At 34.8% G+C, this 20497-nt stretch overlaps 2 protein-coding genes and 1 non-coding gene across 3 annotated transcripts in view; 2 read left to right on the top strand and 1 right to left on the bottom strand.

Annotated features, from left to right (window-relative positions):
* Positions 1 to 297: 297 nt before the first annotated feature.
* LOC125075279 (putative fatty acyl-CoA reductase CG5065) lies at positions 298 to 16246 on the bottom strand. The gene is made up of 11 exons (XM_047686996.1): positions 16198 to 16246; positions 9207 to 9312; positions 7136 to 7252; positions 6566 to 6688; positions 5811 to 5936; positions 4153 to 4300; positions 3447 to 3548; positions 2889 to 3075; positions 1803 to 1909; positions 1414 to 1543; positions 298 to 631 (listed from the first exon to the last, which is right to left on the bottom strand). Exons 1-11 carry the CDS (start codon positions 16215 to 16217, stop codon positions 406 to 408), a joined length of 1392 nt encoding a protein of 463 aa, XP_047542952.1. The 5' UTR covers positions 16218 to 16246; the 3' UTR covers positions 298 to 405.
* LOC125075286 (serine protease snake-like) overlaps positions 13289 to 20497 on the top strand; it is a 29244-nt gene continuing 22035 nt past the window's right edge. The window contains exon 1 of the mRNA XM_047687009.1: positions 13289 to 13297. The gene's annotated coding sequence lies outside the window, so the exon portion shown is untranslated. The remainder of the gene's footprint in view (positions 13298 to 20497) is intronic.
* Positions 15252 to 15324, top strand: Trnav-uac. Its single transcript has one exon. It is a non-coding gene; the product is annotated as a tRNA-Val (tRNA).

The following is a 20497-nucleotide window of genomic DNA, read 5'->3' as shown; positions in this document are numbered from 1 at the left end:
TTTAAGTTATTTGGATATTGTAGCGTGATTTTATTTTTTATTCTATGTATACTTCTAAAATAAAAGTAGCCTAAGTTACTCCTTATTACATCCGCTATCTGCCAGTATGAGTCCCGTCCAAATCGGTTCAGCCGTTCCAGGGATTAGCCGGAACAAACAGACACAAAAATTGTAAAAAATGTTATTTTGGGTACATGCACCGTGTATATATATGCATTTAGTAAAAAGAGGTTATTTTAATATTACAAACAGACACTCCACTATTATTGTATGTATAGATACGTATCAAAATGGCGAGACACCGTAAGTGGCTTGGCAACATTTTACAAGCGAGGGAGTTTTTGACACTTCTTTTTTGGGCAGTCTTGTAAATATCGTTCTTAATGATGTCGAGATGGACCCAAACTAATGCTTCGGTTTTAGCAAATATTTCTGAATTCCACGACTAAATAACGGCATATAAGTTTGCCAGGCGATCGTTCTTGGGTCACAAGGGAACAAAGCCTTATCCCGTTTGTCCAACGTGTCGATAAGTTTCTGAGAATTCTCCGACTTTATATGATAAGATGTTGACGTGAAATACTTTAGTAAGTCTCGCAGGAGGACTGGACGTTCCTGCATTTTCAAATACCTGAAAGATAAATTTTGCTGAAAGCTTGTTCTGGTTCTCCACTCACTCATCAGATATTCTACCGCCAAACAGTAATACTGAGTATTGTTGTGTTTCGGTTTGAAGGGGGTAAAGGCTCAAGGGACATAACATCAAGGTTGGTGGTGAATTGGTGATTTAAGACATGGTTAATATTTCTTACAACGCCATTGTCTATGGGCGATGTTGACTACATACCATCAGGTGGCCCATTTACTCGTCCGCCTACCGATACCATAAAAAAACAACCACAATAGCTCAACCTTAGTAACTAATATTTTATATCCCTTGCGTCACCCTTCCAACTGGCACACAATAATTCTAAGTATTAGTCTAGTGGTCGAATTTATGATAAGACAGTCACCTCATTGGTCTCGTGTTTAAATATGAGGCTACACATCCCGAAATTCCAAAATAAAAGTTATTGGATTTTTCTTTCGAAAACTCAGTAACAGCTGTCTGTAAGTTCGAAGTGTGTACACATCTGTGCCTCGAATGGCAGGTAAACTTGATGTTGGAACTGATGTCTTTCCGGTCGTGGAGAATTTGCCGTCCCATCGGATTATAAGGGTGAGGGTACAGAGAGTGCACCTGTGTAAGCGTACACACTTGTGCATTATATCATGTCCTGTGTAGTTAGCTGGTCTCCCTTGACATCAGTCGTCGTGACAGAAATCGGTCAGGAAGACATCACCATATGATGAGATAAGAGCTACTACCGAAAAAATAAATCAATTTTTTTAGTAAGAATATATAAAACATACTTAGGGGACTCCCCCTTCAGACGCAGCCAGAGATCCGCCAGGAATGATGGAGTTGTTTGCAAAATGAACGTCAGCAAGTTGACCTTTAATCGTGACATGCTCACTTCCACTGGTCTTGGCTTCAGTTCATCTGAAAATCATGAATGCAATCAAAATTGTAAGAACAGTTCTGTGAAATCCTGGACTATAGAAAATACTGAAATTCTCCGTGGAGATATTATCAATAGTAGTCCAGAGGTTAGGAAGTTGGGAACATTGGGTCCAATGTTAATCATAAACATTTTTATAAAGAAAAACGAATAGAAGCAGCATTGGATTAAGCTCTGAAACCATCGCCTCGAGAGGAGAGGAGATATCCCAATTTATTACAAAATTCTCAAGCCACTCACATTTGCCGTGCTTTAGACTCTCCCCTAAATATAAATCAGCTCCTCGCTTCCACGTGATGGGGTTAGAGGAACTGCTGCAGGAATTGTAAACGATGATGTCATCAGATCTAAAAGCAAGAAGAAATGCATCACTGATTAAAGATTGAGGAGTATCTTTCATGGATCTTAGTAGAAATCCTTTCTAGAACTGTAATATGTCTTATTAAATAAGCCATCCAATAAACGCCTAGCCACTTTACTAAGTGGTGCTGTTCAACCAGCGACCTGAATGACACTCAGCCAATTCATCTTCTGTTCACATAAAAGGGTAACTTCTTTCAGACTCCTTTAATAGGTTTAGATTCGGTGAGTGAGCCAGTGTAACTACAAGCATAAGGGCGCTGCTTAATTCTTGAGGTTGGTAGTGTAATGGCGACTGTTGGCCATTACACCACCATTACAAATTGGAATTGTTTAACTCGAGAAAAGCTTAGGTTGTTACTTAAATGTTATGAATATTAATGTGATGATGTAAGGAAAGGTTATTTATTAATGAAATCTTTTATTTTTTATATATAACGGGGCGCGGTTACTTTGGTTGTTGATTTGGATAATTAATGAATCGAGTAGTTGGCAATAATGTTTGTTGGCTGATTTACTTTTAAGAGCGGGTCACCCCGAATGGAGTTGTAAGTGTCATGGCAACGCGAGCCGTTACGTTTTGACAGGCGACTCGAATGCGATGGCTGCCCGCGAACCCATTCGCTCTTAATCGAAATGAATCATTGTAATCCTTTGATATTCGTGGTGTACGATTATTGAAACAATTAATACAGTGATCAGACGATATTGAATACGTTTTATTTTGTGAGTGTCTCCATTGCACGTCATATTCTTCCAAATGTCGGATCAATCCCCGAACCCAACTTTTCGGCATCCTGCTCCTTCGATATATATAAAATAAATTTTATTCTTAGTATCTAATGTACGTATTCAAAAATTATAACTAAGAATGTATAAAAGAAAGGGAAGCCAGACAGACTGATGTCGTAACGCGTTACGTAACGAAGCTGTTTACCCTCCCGTAAGAAGTTATCAATAACTCACGGATTTCCTCTGGCAGCCGCAACGATAATAAAGTTACAGACATAGTCCACGGGGATCATGTCGCAGACGACATTGGGATCACCATATATGACCTTCGTCAGACCTCTGGCGATATCGCTGAACGCAGCGGTGGCCGCGACCCACGAGTCCTGCCAGCCAGGCAGCGGTTCCTTAAAAACTGGCGTCACTGGAATATAAGGACTGTTTTATAGTATTCAATTATTTTTTTATGGCATTGGTTGGCTGACGAGCATATGGGCCACCTGATGGTAAGTGGTCACCACCGCCCATAGACAAAGGCGCTGTAAGAAATATTAACCATTCCTTACATCACCACCAACTTTGGGAACTAAGATGTTATGTCCCTTGTGCCTGTGATTACACTGGCTCACTCATCCTTCTTCTTCAACAATACAGTGTACTGTTATTTGGCGGTAGAATATCTGATAAGTGGGTGGTACCTACCCGAGAAAATTTATTTCTATTCTAAATAACTTCATTATTTTTTAAGGAATTTTAATTGTGTTATCTAAATTGAATGTCTGTCTGTCACTTTACCTATAGACGGTCTCACGATGATCGTTTTCATGGTCCCACGATTCTCGTCGACGTAGTTTTCACAGAGCGCTTTTGATAGTGTATATGTATTTGGGTAACCATCTGAAAAATATATAAATCGAATTCGAAATCGACATCTATATCGAAATCGAAATCGAAACCGACATCGACATCGACATCGTCATCGACATCGACATCGACATTTAAACCCACATCGACATCAACATCGAAATCGAAATCGACATCGACATCGACATCGACATCGACATCGACATCGACATCGACATCGACATCGACATCGACAACGACATCGGCATCGACATCGAAATCGAAATCGAATACGAAATCAAAATCAACATCAAAATATTATTCAAGTAGCTACTATTAGAGAACTGCAAACTAGACCTACCGGTTCCGAACGTACCGAATAGAACCGACAAGAAACTCGACAGTTAATTTTTCCAGCATTTTAGATACAAACTTATAAATAAAATTATTTAATTATTCATAAGGTAACATTCATATTTAATAAGCCTAACATAATACTTAGTAACTTACTTAGAATTGGTTAATAATAATGATTGGGTCTCGAATAATGATCATTCCAGAACAACTCACTTGTTGTTCTGGAATGTTCTCGAACAACAAAATCTTTTAACATTTAAAATGGTGTTTACATTTCCGACCTTAACCTATCAATACTCACTCATAAAATTCTCGATCGCCTTCGAATTATCGCCGTAATCGTCTATGAATGAATACACTTCGTCTATCGTCTTTGGTTTCGGATATATAGTTTCGTCTATGACCAATTTATTTGCATTGGAAAAACAAGTCGATAGATATAAAAATGTCTGGAATATATCAAATATATATTTACAAAAAAGATAATAAAACTATACGTTGTGAAAATGAAATTAAAATATCCCGCTGAAATACTTTCGCCGGTTCCTCTCGGGACCGAGGTGTTAATCTCCGAACCGGTGGTAGATTTGAAACATACAATTACTCAACAATAGATTATATCTAGATATTTACACATTTTTTTATTATATTTATACATTTAACAAACTATATTAAGCGAAGTTACCATCGGTTCGGAATACAGGTCCTACCGAGAAGAACCGGCAAGGAACTCATTAGTTACTCCTTTTCAACGTTTAAAAATACATATATAATACATCCTGCCTGGAAGTCAACAAGTATTATCTCCATCTAAATAATCTCGTATTGTATTTTTTACAAATTTAAAATTGTGAATCGGCAAAGTTAAAAATGTCTGCGGATTTTTTGTATAAATCATTATTGCCCTGATAACCCAACGGGTATAACAACGCAAGCCTAGACAATTTGATGGTAGGGCTTTGTGCAAGCCTTGCTGGGCAGACACGAGTCTCTCATCAAATATTCTATAGCCAAACCAAACAGCAGTACTTATTGTCATGTTCTGGTTTCTAGGTCGAATGAGTCAGTGTACCTACAGGGGACATAACATTAATCCCAAGGTTGGTGGCGCATTGGCGATGTAAGGAATGGTTAATATTTTTACAGCATCTTCATCATCATCTATTGAGAGCCGAGATGACGCGTGCATCTTAACCGATAATTGCGTTCAAACCCAGGCACCACTGAAATTTCATGTGCTTAATTTGTGTTTATAATTCATCTCGTGCTCGGTGAAGGAAAACATCACGAGGCAACCTACATGTGTAACAACCAACAACCAACCCGCATTGGAACAGCGTGGTGGAATTTGCTCCAAACTTTCTCCTCAAAGGGAGACGAGGCCCTAGCCAAGCATTGGGAAATTTACAGGCTGTTAATGTAAAAAAAAGTTGTAATATCTATTGGCGGTGATCTTTGACCAACAGGTTGTCCCCGCCCGTCCGTCTACCCATATTATAAAAATAAATAAATTTACAAACACAACTGAATTTTCAAGATATTCATTGATTCATTCAAGTGTTTATCGTGATCGTTGAAGAAAAACATCGGAAGGAAACCTACCACCACAGAAAACCACCGTCCATAGACAATGGTGCTGTAAGAAATATTAACCATTCCTTACATCACCAATGCGCCACCAACCTTGGGAACTAAGATGTTACGTCCCTCGTGCCTGTAGTTACACTGACTCACCCTTCAAACCGGAACACAACAATACCAAGTAACTACTGTTTGGTGATAGAATATCTGAGGAGTGGGTGACATCTACCCAGAAGTAATAGTCCTGAAATCATGACCCTCGTGATTCTTCTAGTGATTCACTTCCAAGTATCGTCAAACGCAGCTTTACCTAGGGGCTTGGTATCGTTGCTTCATAAGCCAGCGACTCGACTTCTCGTAATAAGAATCGTTACTTACCTCCAAGTTTTTAATTTTCTTACTTAAATCCATAACTTTTCTCGTACCTTCGAAGTTGACTTTCATAATATTGTCAAAACTTTCTACAAACCTCACAGTTGCAGCCGAGTGGAACACGACTGAGACCTGGAGAGTTATTTTGGTTTAGAATCAACAAACTTGGTCATCAAAAATCTTTTGAACGGGTTTTGAACTTAGAATAACATGACCAAGTCTAGCGAAAGAATATCATCGGGATATTCAAATTTTTAAAGAATATAATAGCCAAGCGTTCGTTTCATTCTCAAAGTACAAACGTTTATGAACTTAATTGTACACTGACCTAAATTAAACAATTAAAAAAACAAACTTTCATTAAAAATAAATCCTTTACTTTAAACGTATAAACTGCATTACACATTTTTTTGACACGAGATCAAAACCCGGCTTCGTGCGAGTAAAACAAATATTTTTTTATTATTAATAATAAAATCCATGAAATTAAACATTAATAGTTTCATGGATTATAATATCGAAATATCTAGATTATACGAATTTTACAGATAATAATAAAAAAATAATTATTTATAGCACACAAACCTTGTACAACCCCCCCCCCTTTTCAGTCCCGTACGTACATGATTGCTTCCCTATACAAACTTCCACAAAATTTATACATACATATGCATTTAGTAAAAAGCGGTTATTTTAATAATACAAACAGACACTCCAATTTTACTACATGTTAAAGATTTAATAAATAAAGATATACTCACATTATTAATAAGCTTCTGTTCATCGCTTGTCTTTATGTCCAAATCTGGTTTCGTGATGTCCCCTTCAATTAGTATTATCTTCTTCAAAGCATTCGGCTTCAAAGCTCTCAACTTATCAAACACCTTAAATGTATACATGTAAGAAATATCGGAAAAAACATTCATAACAGAAATCCGATCAGAACAGTGCCGGATTTAGGGGAGGGCAACTGGGGCAGCTGTCCTGGGCCTCCACAAGATAGGGGCCCCGCAATAGAGATTCCGACGAGTTTTAATTTTCATGTTATACATGTTTTAAGTTTCTAAATAATAATAATAATAAATTATGATAATTTTACTTAGGGCTTTGGGCACGGGTACCACTCACATCAGATATTCACCCAAACAGCAGTACTCAGTATTGTTGTTTGAAGGTTGAGCCAGTGTTACAGGCACAATGGTCGTCTTAGTTCACGAGATTGGTGAAAGCTCAAAGCTCTATCACCAAGTGATTCTCGTTTGTTATTTTCTCAAAGCGCTCCAAGATTATACACTAAAAACCGTTCTTGATAATATTGACTTTACACATACCGGTACATCCAACATTTGTTGAAGCCTATTCTCAGATTTGAAGCCTTTCTTCCCACGAATAAGTATGTATATACTCTCAATATCGGAACAATTGTACAAAAGTCTTTCGATGAGGACCTGAAAAATTTAACATTATATATCCGGGGATACTTCTTATTTGTCCGTCTGTTCTGTCTGTCTGTCAAGATCCTTATCCTCAGAAACGCGTGGAGGTGTCAAGTCAAAAATCAAAATCAAAATATACTTTATTCAAGTAGGCTTTTAAAAGCACTTTTGAATCCTCATTTAACAAACTCTATTCAGTGAAACTACCAGCGGCTCGGAATGTAGATTCTACCGAGAAGAACCGGTAAGAAACTCAGTAGTTACTCTTTTTCAACAATAAAAAAAAATTACAGACCCATCATTAGACACATGCAACCTGCATGTGTCTAATTTCCTTCACCGCCGAGCACGAGATGAATTATAAACACAAATTAAGCACATGAAATTTCAGTGGTGCCTGCCTGGGTTTGAACCCGAAATCATCGGTTAAGATGCACGCGTTCTAACCACTGGGCCATCTCTGCGTAATGTACATATATGGGATTAAAATTTATTACAAATAGTCCGTAACTTCCTAGCGGGTTTTAATTTTTGGACAGCATCACATACATTACTCTGATCCCAATGTAAGTAGCTAAAGCACTTATGTTATGGAAGATCAGAAGTAACGACGGTACAAACACCCAGATCCAGGACAACATAGAAAACTAATGAACTTTCCTAACGCATACGTTTAATTAATTACTAATAACCCTGTATATGTTTATAATAATAATAATAATTCATTTATTTGCCAGAATATGGTACATAATATAGATGGTCATTTATAATGATTCTCATATTCTACCGATTAATCGGTGTGCAAATATTAAACATGCATTAATGATATTGAATTAAACACAATTAATTAAATCAAATTACAATTAATAAAAATGTCATTCAATAATAATAAAATAATTGAGAATAGGTATACACGATTAAAGGTAAAATGTCAAACACAATAATACAGCTAGTTAATTCTTGTCAGTTAAAAAATCGTTAAAATTATAATAAAGTTTATTTATAAGAAAATCAAAAAGTTTCTTTTTGAACATAGTTGTTGGTAAATCCTTAAAGGGGTCAGGAATGTTGTTGTATATTCGTATCGCCATGCAATATATATAATGTTGAAAATATTGTTATAATCCATAGAAGATTATAATTATGAAATTCGAAACTTCATTTATTTAACTGTTCGTAATCATATGCTTTAGTATTGGTAATAAATATAATGGCTTTAAGCGGATTGAAGCGCTGACATTTTGATAGTTGTTAATGGCAGTTCTTTATTACGGGCTATATCAAACATTGCAAATATATATATATTAACGAATAACCGAAACGTACGTAATACGTATACGTAATATCTTGTCATATGTCTGACAATAAAAACATTAATAGGCCTCATTTTAAAATCATGGCTACTGCCCTGTGGCCTCTACAAGAGAGGGTTCATTATAGAGGTTCCGACGAGTTACTATCAGTAAGAGCAAATAAATTATTAAAACATCTTACTGACATAATTGAAATTCTTAAAATTTATTTATAAAAAATAAATATAGGCCCCCTATTCTCTGTTGCTGGGCCTCCTTACCTCCAAATCCGGTCCTGTGTATTTGATAATTGAATACAATAAAATAATAAAAGTCTACTTATTAACAATAAAATAATAATGACTAGTATGATTTTTTTTTCAATTTTTTTTTATAAATAGGTAGGCGGACCGGCATATGGGCCACCTGATGGTAAGAGGTCACCACCACCCACAGACAATAGCGCTGTATGTATGTTATGGGTGGTACCTACCCAGACGGGCTTGCACAAAGTCTACCACCAAGTACAACTTCTAGTCTCGTTTAATAATTACGTATGTATTTGTGTTTGACGTGACGGACCAATGGTTGGAACATCTCAACAAACGACTTTTCGCACAGCATCAAAATGCACTCGCGTTTCGTAACGCGCAAAATAACTTCAAAAACATCACCTTCCCCAAGAATCCCGTTCCGCCCGTGACGAAAACCGACTTCCCGGCATAATAGTCGCTCACACGTTCATAGGGTTTGCCTTGACTTGTTTCGATGAGATCGCTCCTGTAATAATGTTAACTTTATTAGTTCGGAAGAAATACTAGAATCGGTCAAAATATGGTGTTATTTTTGGTACACACAGATGGAAAAAAAGCGAGAGTTGTTTTGTTGTTATATACGGTTTTATTTAAACCACAAACAAATTAGCGGTATTGGGGGATAAGCAGCATTGATCGCTTTGATAAAATCAGCGATAATCATTGTACGTGCACAAGAAGTAAGGATAAGCTTATAACGCCAAGTTTCCGACTCCGCAAAGTCAATTAATTCTTGGGGCGAGGTATCCGTTTCTATAATAAAATTCCGCAGACGTTTTAACTTTGGCGTTTCATAGATTCAAGTCAATTGTGAAAAATACATCGGTGAATAAGGCACATTATTCGATACAAGATTATATAGATCAAACGTAAATTATTCCAACCATAAGAGGAGAAAACCCAAATAAACATTTGACAGCAAATTGACGCGACATCATTGGTCGAGAGCTCGATTAATCTGTGATATTCACTGTGGATTTGCGAAGAAATTGCGTTTTTAACATCGACGAAATTGTTTAAAGTAAAATTAAAGTGGTAATAAGTAGTTAAGTGTAACAGTGTTGTATTATAAATAAAGATATATTAATCGTAAACTCTTAGTAGTGTTTCAAGTCAAAAGTCAAAAATCTTTATTTAATATAGAAGTGTTTACACTTGCTTATTGATTGTCAAAAATCTACCACCGGTTCGGAATTTAGCACCTCGGACCTGAGAAGAACCGGCGAAAGAAACTCAGCGGGATATTTTTTTTTCCATTTTGCATGTACAATAATAATTATATTTTAGTTATTTGAAACAGCCTGGAGGCGATCACTTCATTCCCAAGGTGTGCAGTTAACTAAAAAGTCATTAGTGTTGTAATATCCTTTAGCACACAAACGCTCTTTGACGATTCTTTTGAATTTTATAATTGAATAATTTTGAACGTTTTCTGGGATCCTGTTGTAAAAACGTATACATTGCCCCAAAAAAGAGTTACTAACCCTGTGTAATCGGGTACTTGGAGTAACAAGTTTATTTATAGCTGAGTTATTAGCGAATCGTATGAAATACATTAAATCTAAGGTTTATTTATATTTTTTCCTACTTCCATTGGAATTAACTATAGTGTTAGTAGAATAGGAAGACGGTAAAGCAACGACTACGTTTCGATTCGATTACGGTAATGGCGGTTTATTAGTTTAATTGAAGGACAGATAATTAAAATTCAAAATCTTATGTTATCTGTGCAATGTCGAAACGGATATTGCTATTTATAAGGAAAACTATTGTTAAATAATTATTGACAATGAACAGGGACGTATTAATTAAATTATAGGAAAATTTAGAACGATCTCCGTGATCGTCGTGCCTGTAATTATTATCTTTATTAACACAGTTTTACAGATTATAAAATTTACGGCCACATTAGCAAAATCAAAATCAAAATATACTTTATTCAAGTAGGCTTTTAATAGCACCTTTGAATCGTCATTTAACAAACTATTTAAAGTTACCACCGGTTCGGAATGTAGATTCTACCGAGAGGAACCGGCAAGAAACTCACTAGTTAGTCTTTTTCAATATCTAAAAATACAGTCATGTTAGTTAAATACAAAATAAAAACTAGATGTGTCGTGGTATACCTGGTTGGAACGAAGTCGCTTTTGCTATGTACTCGTACTATGAATTAAATAACAAACGCAATTAAATAAATGAACTAAGTTTGAGAATACATAAATGAAAATGACAAAATTGTTATTAAAAATGGCGGAAGAATCAAAACAATAACGTAAAATAAGTTTAAGCATTATTATATAGAAAGACAGGAAAAGATACGGTCGGCTGATCACATAACGCTTGAACCTGTATACTTATTTGTTGTATATATATGTAAACCACTGCTGCGCTAAGGCGATCTCCCTTTGAGGCTGTTTTGGACCTTTATCCGGGTAGATACACACATGTGGCAGAATTTCATTGAAATTAGATACAAGCTTCAAGGTCTGGGTTTGAAGTAACAGTTATCGGTGTAGATACATCTTAAGATGCACGCGTTCTAACCACTGGGCCTGATCTATATGTATGTTGTTACAATTATTATTGTATTTATTGTAACTCCAAGCCTGTCTTGAATGCCATGGTCTAGAATTCCACCAGATTTGAGGCACCCTGGATGCTTTTATAGCATACCTTACATCTCCAACGTAAACCAAACCTTCGAACTGAGATGTTATGCCCCTTGTGCCTGTAGCTACACTGGCTCACTTATCATTTAAAACCGGTACTCAAAAATACTTTATATTTCTGTTTGGTACCCACCCACACAGGCTTGCACAAAGCCCTGAATCAAATGACAATTAATTTACAACCATATCCTCCTTGGGTGTGCCTTGCCTTCATATTCATTAGGACAACCAACAGTAGATACAATATCACATCCAAAGTAAAAAATAAAAAACCACATTTCAAAATTATCAAGACAAAAGTTCTACTACTTACAGGTAGTCTCAAACTCAAACTCAAATTCCTTTATTCAACATAGAAGCATTACACTTACTTATTGATGGTCAAATTACCACCACTAACACCACCGATATAACACTACCACCGGTTCGGAAAAGGAAACGCCCTGACCTGAGAAGAACCGAAAGAAAGCCCTACCACCAAGAAAAATATTGAAAAAGTGAGAAGAACCGTCGAAAGAAACTCAACGGGTCTTTTTTTATTGTCAATCTCACCATGAATTATCATATTACACAAATCGAAAATATAAATTAAACATAAACATAATAATTAAAAATACGAACCAATAAGATAAACCAGCACAAATAAAATCCTTTACTTTCCAGTTGAATCGAGGGCGACTATCGTGACATATGCTGAATCTTTTACTTTAATACTGATGGTATAACAATGATAATCTCGATATGATGGATTTATTTATTTATTTATTATGTTTTGCTAGCGGATGTTACATAAATTACACACCAATGAAATCATGTACAAAATAAGATACATTATGTACACCCATTCAAAAGCAAAAACTGCATGCATAGCGTTCTTGCTCCGATTACAATTATATAATTAAATATTAAAGTGCTTGATTAACATTAGGTAACAATATTTCGACATTGAAAGGAGAAAAAAAAAAAAAAAATGGATTGAATGGATTCATGTAATAATAGATTTTTAATAATTGGCCCAGTGGTTAGAACGCGTGCATCTTAACCGATGATTTCGGGTTCAAACCCAGGCAGGCACCACTGAATTTTCACGTGCTTAATTTGTGTTTATAATTCATCTCGTGCTCGGCGGTGAAGGAAAACATCGTGAGGGAACCTGCATGTGTCTAATTTCAACGAAATCCTGCCACATGTGTATTCCGCCAACCCGCATTGGAGCAGCGTGGAATATGCTCCAAACCTACTCAAAAGGAGAGGAGGCCTTTAGCCCAGCAGTGGGAATTAACTTAATGTCTCACCCATTCGATCCATTGCAAAGAGAGATACATCGGTCACTGTTGAAAGTAAACTTATGCTCCAAGTTAAATATATCTGACAAACCGAGATATCTTTTTATTTTGAACATTTCTAACGAGTTACAATACCAAGAGGTTTTTTTAAACTGTTCAATGATCATATTTTATTTTTCTTTTATAAGGAATTAAATTGCGTTTAGGGATACGTTCGACGATATAAAAACGTTATATGTTGTTAGTAATATTTATTTAATATTTTTCTTAGTGGGCTTTGTGCAAGCCCGTCTGGGTAGTACCACTCACTCAGATATTCTACCGCCAAACAGCAGTACTCGGTATTGTTGTGTTCCAGTTTGAAGGATGAGTGAGCCAGTGTAACTACAGGCACAAGGGACGTAACATCTCAGTTCCCAAGGTTGGTAGTGCATTGGTGATGTAAGGAATGGTTAATGTTTCTTGCAGCGCCATTCTCTATGTCACTTACCATCAGGTGGCCCATTTTGCTCTTCCGACAAAAGGCTCCTGATTGGTCGGGCTTATGATGACGTCACTTGCTTGTTAACCTCGTTTGTCTTCTGTATGTGGATTATATGTGCCACAGATTACAACAGTTTCTAAACTATATTGTGCATGTGTTATTCATATAAACCTTCCTCTTGAATCAATCTATCTATTAAAAAAAACCGCATCAAAATTCGTTGTGTAATTTTAAAGATCTAAGCATACACAGGGACAGACAGCGGTAAGCGACTTTGTTTTATACTGTGTAATGATAATCATTCCAACTTCGATTGGAAAAGGCTACATGTATTAAAACGAACACAATTATTAATAGTAATTAACTTTCGTACTCAGTATTTAAACGAGCTGATATAAATTCAAATTAAAGGTTTTAAGAAAATACAATATGGCTGAACACTCACTTAGAATATAATACTTGATGTTAAATATTATATGGATTATTATTACGTGTATATTACAGACGAGTTTTTTATATGGTAGGCGGGTGGACAAATGAGGGGTCCGGGACCACCTGATGGTAAGTGGTCACCACCGCCCATAGACATTGGCGCTTAAAAGTTTCGAACCGGTAGTAGATTTACCTTTAATTCAGATGCACGCGTTCTAAGTTCTAACCACAGGGCCATCTCGGGTCCTGGGCCATCTCGGGTTAGCCATGTTAGCGTAAAATATGTTTTTGAACTTTATCCCCCTTTTTAAAAGGCGATACAGACAGATTAAACGACTTTGTTTTGTACTATTTATATATATAGATATCATAATATGTCTATCACCATTTATCGGCGTACAAATTTGAACAAAAGGGGTTATTTTTGCGTATTTATAATAGAAATACAGACAACTTCGCTAACATTTTTGTAAGTAATAAATTAAAAAATACACCCAATAGTAAAATAAAATATAACCCAATAGTATCCTTTTTTCAAATATCTTCCTTGTCGATTAGTTACAATTTCATTACAAGTAATAGGTAGGTATACTGCTTATAATTTCACGAATTACTTTTCGGTAGATTATAACCTATCAAACTAAAGTTCAATTATAAAAACACTAACCTAACCTTACCGAAATATGTTAAACTATCGAAATTTTTCAAGTTTTATTTTGAGTTATATCAGCGTCCACAATATTTTCCGCAGCTTACAATACCGCGATATTGTATTTGTATTGTATTTAGATAGATTAGGATCTAACGGTATTTATAATTCTGCGGTGATTATATAGGACTGTATAAAAGCCAATGGACATACTAATAACCTTGTTAAATAAACTTTAAAATCGGTTAAGCGCCATCTATTGGTAAACACCGTAACTACTCTCTCACTTTAGCCACCACTTTGAGAAACTATTTTTGATAAAATGATTCAAATTATATTACATTAAATTAGTTATTATATTATTAATTTTCAACTTGTATGTATTTATTTAAATCATTTAAATGTAAATATCTTATGTATTGAAATAAATGTTTCTTAGAAGTTCCAATTTTCTGACATAGATGGCGTTATAAGCTTATTCGTACAAATTGTCTTTCTGAAAGATGACCTTTAAAATATTTAACATACTAACATTATTGTTTATTTCTTATTTTATATTATTATAGTTTCTAGTATTATTTTTAAAAACAGGATTTCTAATAAGAATTATAAAAAAAACGTATGCAAATATTTTGCCACGCTATTTCGATCAAAATAATAAAAAAAAAACCTGTCATTAATAATTTTTAATTCTTTTTTTAAAAAAACAAATGAATAAGGCATACGTCTTTTCATCCGAAACTATAATATATCAATACCAAGAGATTTTTTTTTTTTATATAAGAATTATACTTGCAATTAAATAATTACTATAACTACGATTATAAATATAAATATTGTTTAATTGGTAAATAATATATTGCAATTTCGAATATACGGACATCTGGTTCCGTGGTGTAGTGGTTATCACATCTGCTTTACACGCAGAAGGCCGCCAGTTCGATCCTGGCCGGAATCATATTTTTTTATTTTTAAACTTAGCATATCCGTAATCAATATCAGAAATCATATCAAGGTGATCATAAAACTACCTGGTTAAAAAAATTAATAAAAATTACGTCTAATCTTATTGATACGAATATTTCACGATAATTATAATTTCTATATACTAAATATAATATTATATACCGTTATATAAATACATTATCACTGCATACTATAAAACAGTCGCTTTCCGCGGTCTGTCTGTCCCTATGTATGCTTAGATCTTTCAAATTACGCAACGGATTTTGATGCGGTTTTTTTTAATACATAGAGTGATTAAAGATGAAGGTTTATATGTACAATACATGCACAATATAGTAGAGAAACACTGATAATTTTAGAGGTTTCAAATGTGATGTCGTAAATAAACACATTTATTTGCGCTTACATTGCAAACGCTGGTTGAACTCTACGAGATAGATCAAAATAATGTACTACAGTATTGTACACCTTAAAAATTCAAAAAAGTCTGCTATGATATACGTCTATCTCTTAGGGATCTCAATAGCCATTTTTTATCCTTACTTTTTACGAGAAAAAATGTCTTATTTACGAAGCTATTTTAAGCAATACAGCATTAATCCTTATTTAAAAAAAAGGTTAAAGGTTCTTTAACCTTAAATACACCGTGTATTTAATATAGATCAATATGACCCTTTACAGCGTGTAATTTAAATGAATATTTTCGAAGATATTACTGATTTAAAATGCAGAGACAGCGGTTTGTATTGTCTAATGACAAAAAAGTTGTGAACGTTGTATAGGAAATTAGTATTTAATAAATGAGATTATCTAACCTCCCTGACTTTACACGACTAGATAAACTTTAATTTAAAAAATCACTTACAAATTTAAAAACACTGACATTCGGCAATTTATCAACCGCCATTACTAATGCATGTAACTTACATCTTTATACTTATACAAAGTTTGTACCGGTTGCTAGTAAACATAATTAAGTAGATAAATACAATATTATAAAATAAACATTTAAATATTATGATATATTACTTAGCGTTTAAAATTAATACTTTAATAATCTTTTATAAAACCAGCGCCATCTTGAGTTATAAATTTCAAATTTCAATTTCGTATTTTTATAACAAGTTTAATGTGATCCAGGTATTAAATGATACAGCCTTAATGATACTAATACTGTAAACATGAAAATATTTTTGTTCCCGGGATTCTTGCATATATTAAACTTACCTTTAAATTTTTTTAGCATTTGTAATAACTATGTACAAAAAATATAAAAGTCGTTTTTTTTTTTATTTATGTGTATAAAAACATAATAATATTTGTACATATTCATAAATAACTTCAAACTATTAATGGACCAAAAAGGAGATATACTAATTAAAAACAGAGTACATTTAACACATGTTTAGATTATTCATATAAATAGATAATGCGGTTTTTTTTTCTGCCCTTTATTTGTGCCAATAAGGCACAGATTATTTCGCTAATATCAAGTGCAAATAGAGTGCGTTACAAAAAAACTAAAACAAAAGAGCCAACGCCAAACGACAAACTACTTTACTAGTGTTATTCAACGTGTTCTCAGCTTTGACAGTCTATTTAGACAATTAATATATCCAGATTTTTCCCGCGACTTTGTTCGCCTGTAAAGTCTAAATACAATATTATTATATATTAGGGAGCTGTTTTAAGTACATCACGCTATTATCAGTGAGATTTGAAATGTAGAACATCAGGTAAAAGTACATAAACTGTTAGTAGTGCACAGTATATGTAGTTTTTTTTTCGATGCGTTTCCCCCACTTGATGTGGGGGGCTATGTGGGCCTCGCTAGCGCTGAAAGCGCCGAAATACCCACTAAAAATCCAGCGATGTGGGTACCGCTTTTTTCGGGGAACGTCACGGGATCGCTTGCTCATACTACTTGACGTGGCCCACCACTGAGGGTCTCCAATTCCTAGGAGGTTCTCGGGGACACAGAGACCCGCTAGCCCCGGCAACGCTTATGGCGGGAGTAAAAGGTGTCTATAACGAAGACGCCTTCTCCCGGACTTCTTCGGCGAAGCGGGTCTGCAGCACTGTTCTCACACTCCTGCTCCGAGGCCTCCTTCTGTGACATGTCGTTTTCACAGAACGAGACCATCTCCTTCCAGCACCTCTCGCTGTCCCTCATAGCCTTTATCACGCTCGACAGCGAGAGGTATCTACAATGGCCGCCAGGGAATAGCGCTGAGACCCCATGCGGCACACTCAATCGGGGAGTGACACAGAGTTGAGTTATTAGAAAATCGCATGGAATACGTAAATCTAAGGCTTGTTTATCTTTATTCCTTTGGAAAAGGCTGTATATCTTAAAACCGAAAACCGTATATATTCCAAGTGATTTAATAAATCTTTACTATAAATAATATATATACAACACTATTATATTCAACTAAATCAACTTTAATTTTACTTCCAAAGTTTCATCAACTTTGCCGCCATTTAAAGAGCTATTTTTAGACACTAATAATGCACACCACAGATTATTTAGATCTTGTAATGACGTCATATCAGTAAATGTCAACTTAGATTAAATTTGTTTATTTGAACTTATTCGTGCCATTGAAATCGATTAAGTTTTTATTAATCTATATTAATATTATAAATGCGAAAGTAACTCTGTATGTCTGTAACGATTTTGCACTTTATATTTGGTATGAAGTAAGCTTGACCCCAAGACTTTTATACCTAAAACCTACGAGTACCTAAACCAATGGGGTATTGTACTATGTTTGAAAAAGTATTTAAAAATGTTCATTTTTCTAATAAAAGACCAGAAAAAAAAAATATTTTGGCAAAATAAACACGATTTCTTGCCATTAAATTAAATTCAATTTTAAAGCCTCTTTTAATCCCGTAAAATGCTGTCTGTAATTTTTAGACGTCATATTAATAGAAACGACACGTTGTGTATGTAGGTACGACTGTCTTTCTTTGTGTTTTTTTGGAAAATAATGAATTCCAATCACTATCGTTGGAGTGTAATGTACAAATACTAACATTAAAACTCCAGAAAAGTTGTTTATCGAACAGTCAGATGATATTGAAATGTCAGTTTTTGCATTTCTGACGCCACAACATGGCGGCTCGTGTTTTAAGTCACGTGATTATACAGACTAAAAATTACGACTTTTAATTTGAATATAATAAATTGATAATCCGCTTTTATGACTAAATATCAAAATATTTTACTACATATATTTTAATTTATATCAAATTACATAAATTATTTTTCACTACCGTAAATACTTCATGTTTTAATTAACACGGGACTTTAATAACTATTTTATCTTGTGTTTAAATATTATCCGACTTTGATATATTTGTGTATATTATTGGTTACATTATACAGAGCGAGAGAAGCGCTCCAGACGGGTAACCCACGACAAATATCTATTTTTTAAATTAAGACTTTAAATTAAAAGAATGAATGAAGTTATTTCCTTCCCAAGGTCACGAACGTGTTTCATTGCTCTAGAAGGTCACGTGTTTGTGACCTTCTAGTGCAAGACTTCCTATGTCTCAACTAGTAGTGTCTAAACACACTTTTTTTTTATAATTACAGTCATTATTATAACTTAAACGGGTTCATTGCATAAATTAAACACCCGGTCGATGAACGAATGTGTTCCTGACACATGATCGAATGAACGATGTATTTTAATGTAGTACTTGTGTATAAAAAATAATTAGCGATATAAATTATTATCAACCACCCACTCATCAAATATTCAATCGCCGAACAGTAGTAAGGTACTTAGTCATGTTCTGCTCCGGTTTGAAGGGTAAGTGAGCCAGTATTGATGCAGGCTAAAGGTACTTAACCTTCGAAGGTTGGTGGCACAATGGTTATGTAAGGATAATATGATTTATAACATTAAAAAAAAAACACGTGGCAGATTACAAAAAAATATATATTACGTTCATAGCTCGAAGTCACTAATTTATGTCGAGAATATGCGAATGATATGTTAACGATCACAATTATATATCCTCTATGTGTGTTTATAATGTATGACGCAGCCAAATGGTTAAATTAGGCAACCAATAAGACGCTTAGCCACTTTACTATACGGTGCTTTTAAACCAACGGACTGTGCCTGTGCTTTGATACAAAAGGCGAAGGTGTGAAAGTGCAGAAGTACATATTTTTTTTGCTAATATCTCAGGAACGGAGCCTCTTAGGTTAAGGTCAATCAGACCAAATAGAGTTAGAGAATCGCGTTATTATTACCAATTTTAAAAAGAGAACAGTGTCATTTATGCCGCTGATTGAAGAGGACCGTTTAGTAAAGTGGCTAGGCGTTTAAATGGATGGCTGATTAAGCCATTTACCTGCGACGTGTGCACACAATATAAATATAATTACAAAGATATTTAAATTACATAAGTATTACATACATTACGGACAATATTGAAAATAGCTACCGTACAAATGATGAGCTGACTACGAATATGGCTTAGGGTTGCCAACTGCTCTGTAATTACCGTAAATACTCCATAATCAGCGCCGACGTATCACTTACCGTAACAATTTAATAACGGCAACAAAAAAAGTGTTTTTCATACACCTATGCAAATATTCATAAGATATATATATGTAAGTTTCTTGAATTTCAATTACTTTTTTATTTATTTTAATGGCAGCACATTTCTAACACATTTTTCTTGGTAGTAGAGCTTTGCCTACCCAGAGCCTACCCAGACGGGCTTGCAGCCCGTCTGGGTAGGCCCACTCATCAGATTTTCTACCGCCAAATAGCAGCTACAGGCACAGGGGACATACATCTTTGTTCCCGAGTTTGGTGGCGATGTAAGGAATGGTTAATATTTCTTACAGCGCCATTATCTGTGGGTGGTGATAACTTACCATCATGTGGCCCAATTGCTCGTCCGCCTATATCATAAAAAAAATCATGTTGCGTTTATATTTCTATTTTAAATCCGACTTAAAGGTCTGGAGGCCCTAGAGTCACAAAGGAGTGGAGGCACTAGACCAACAGAGGCGTATATAAAAATATTATTAATTAATAAGAATATTTTAATTTATTTATTTACTTGCATCGGTAACTTTGAATCAGTAATTAATGATAACATTATAATTTGACTATATCTAGATATTT

This window comes from Vanessa atalanta, chromosome 30 (assembly GCF_905147765.1).
Source record: "Vanessa atalanta chromosome 30, ilVanAtal1.2, whole genome shotgun sequence".
NCBI classification, from domain to species: Eukaryota; Metazoa; Arthropoda; class Insecta; order Lepidoptera; family Nymphalidae; genus Vanessa; species Vanessa atalanta.
This window is presented reverse-complemented; position numbering and strand designations above follow the sequence as displayed.

Bases quoted from the DNA above. Each gene is read 5' to 3' on its own strand.
- LOC125075279 (XM_047686996.1), bottom strand. From the start codon at position 16,217: ATGTCAGTGTTTTTAAATTT. The intron at 9,313-16,197 runs GTAAGTGATTTT...ACATTATTACAG, and splicing joins ATGTCAGTGTTTTTAAATTT to GAGCGATCTCATCGAAACAA. The intron at 7,253-9,206 runs GTGATGTTTTTG...TAAATTTTTCAG, and splicing joins GAACGGGATTCTTGGGGAAG to GTCCTCATCGAAAGACTTTT.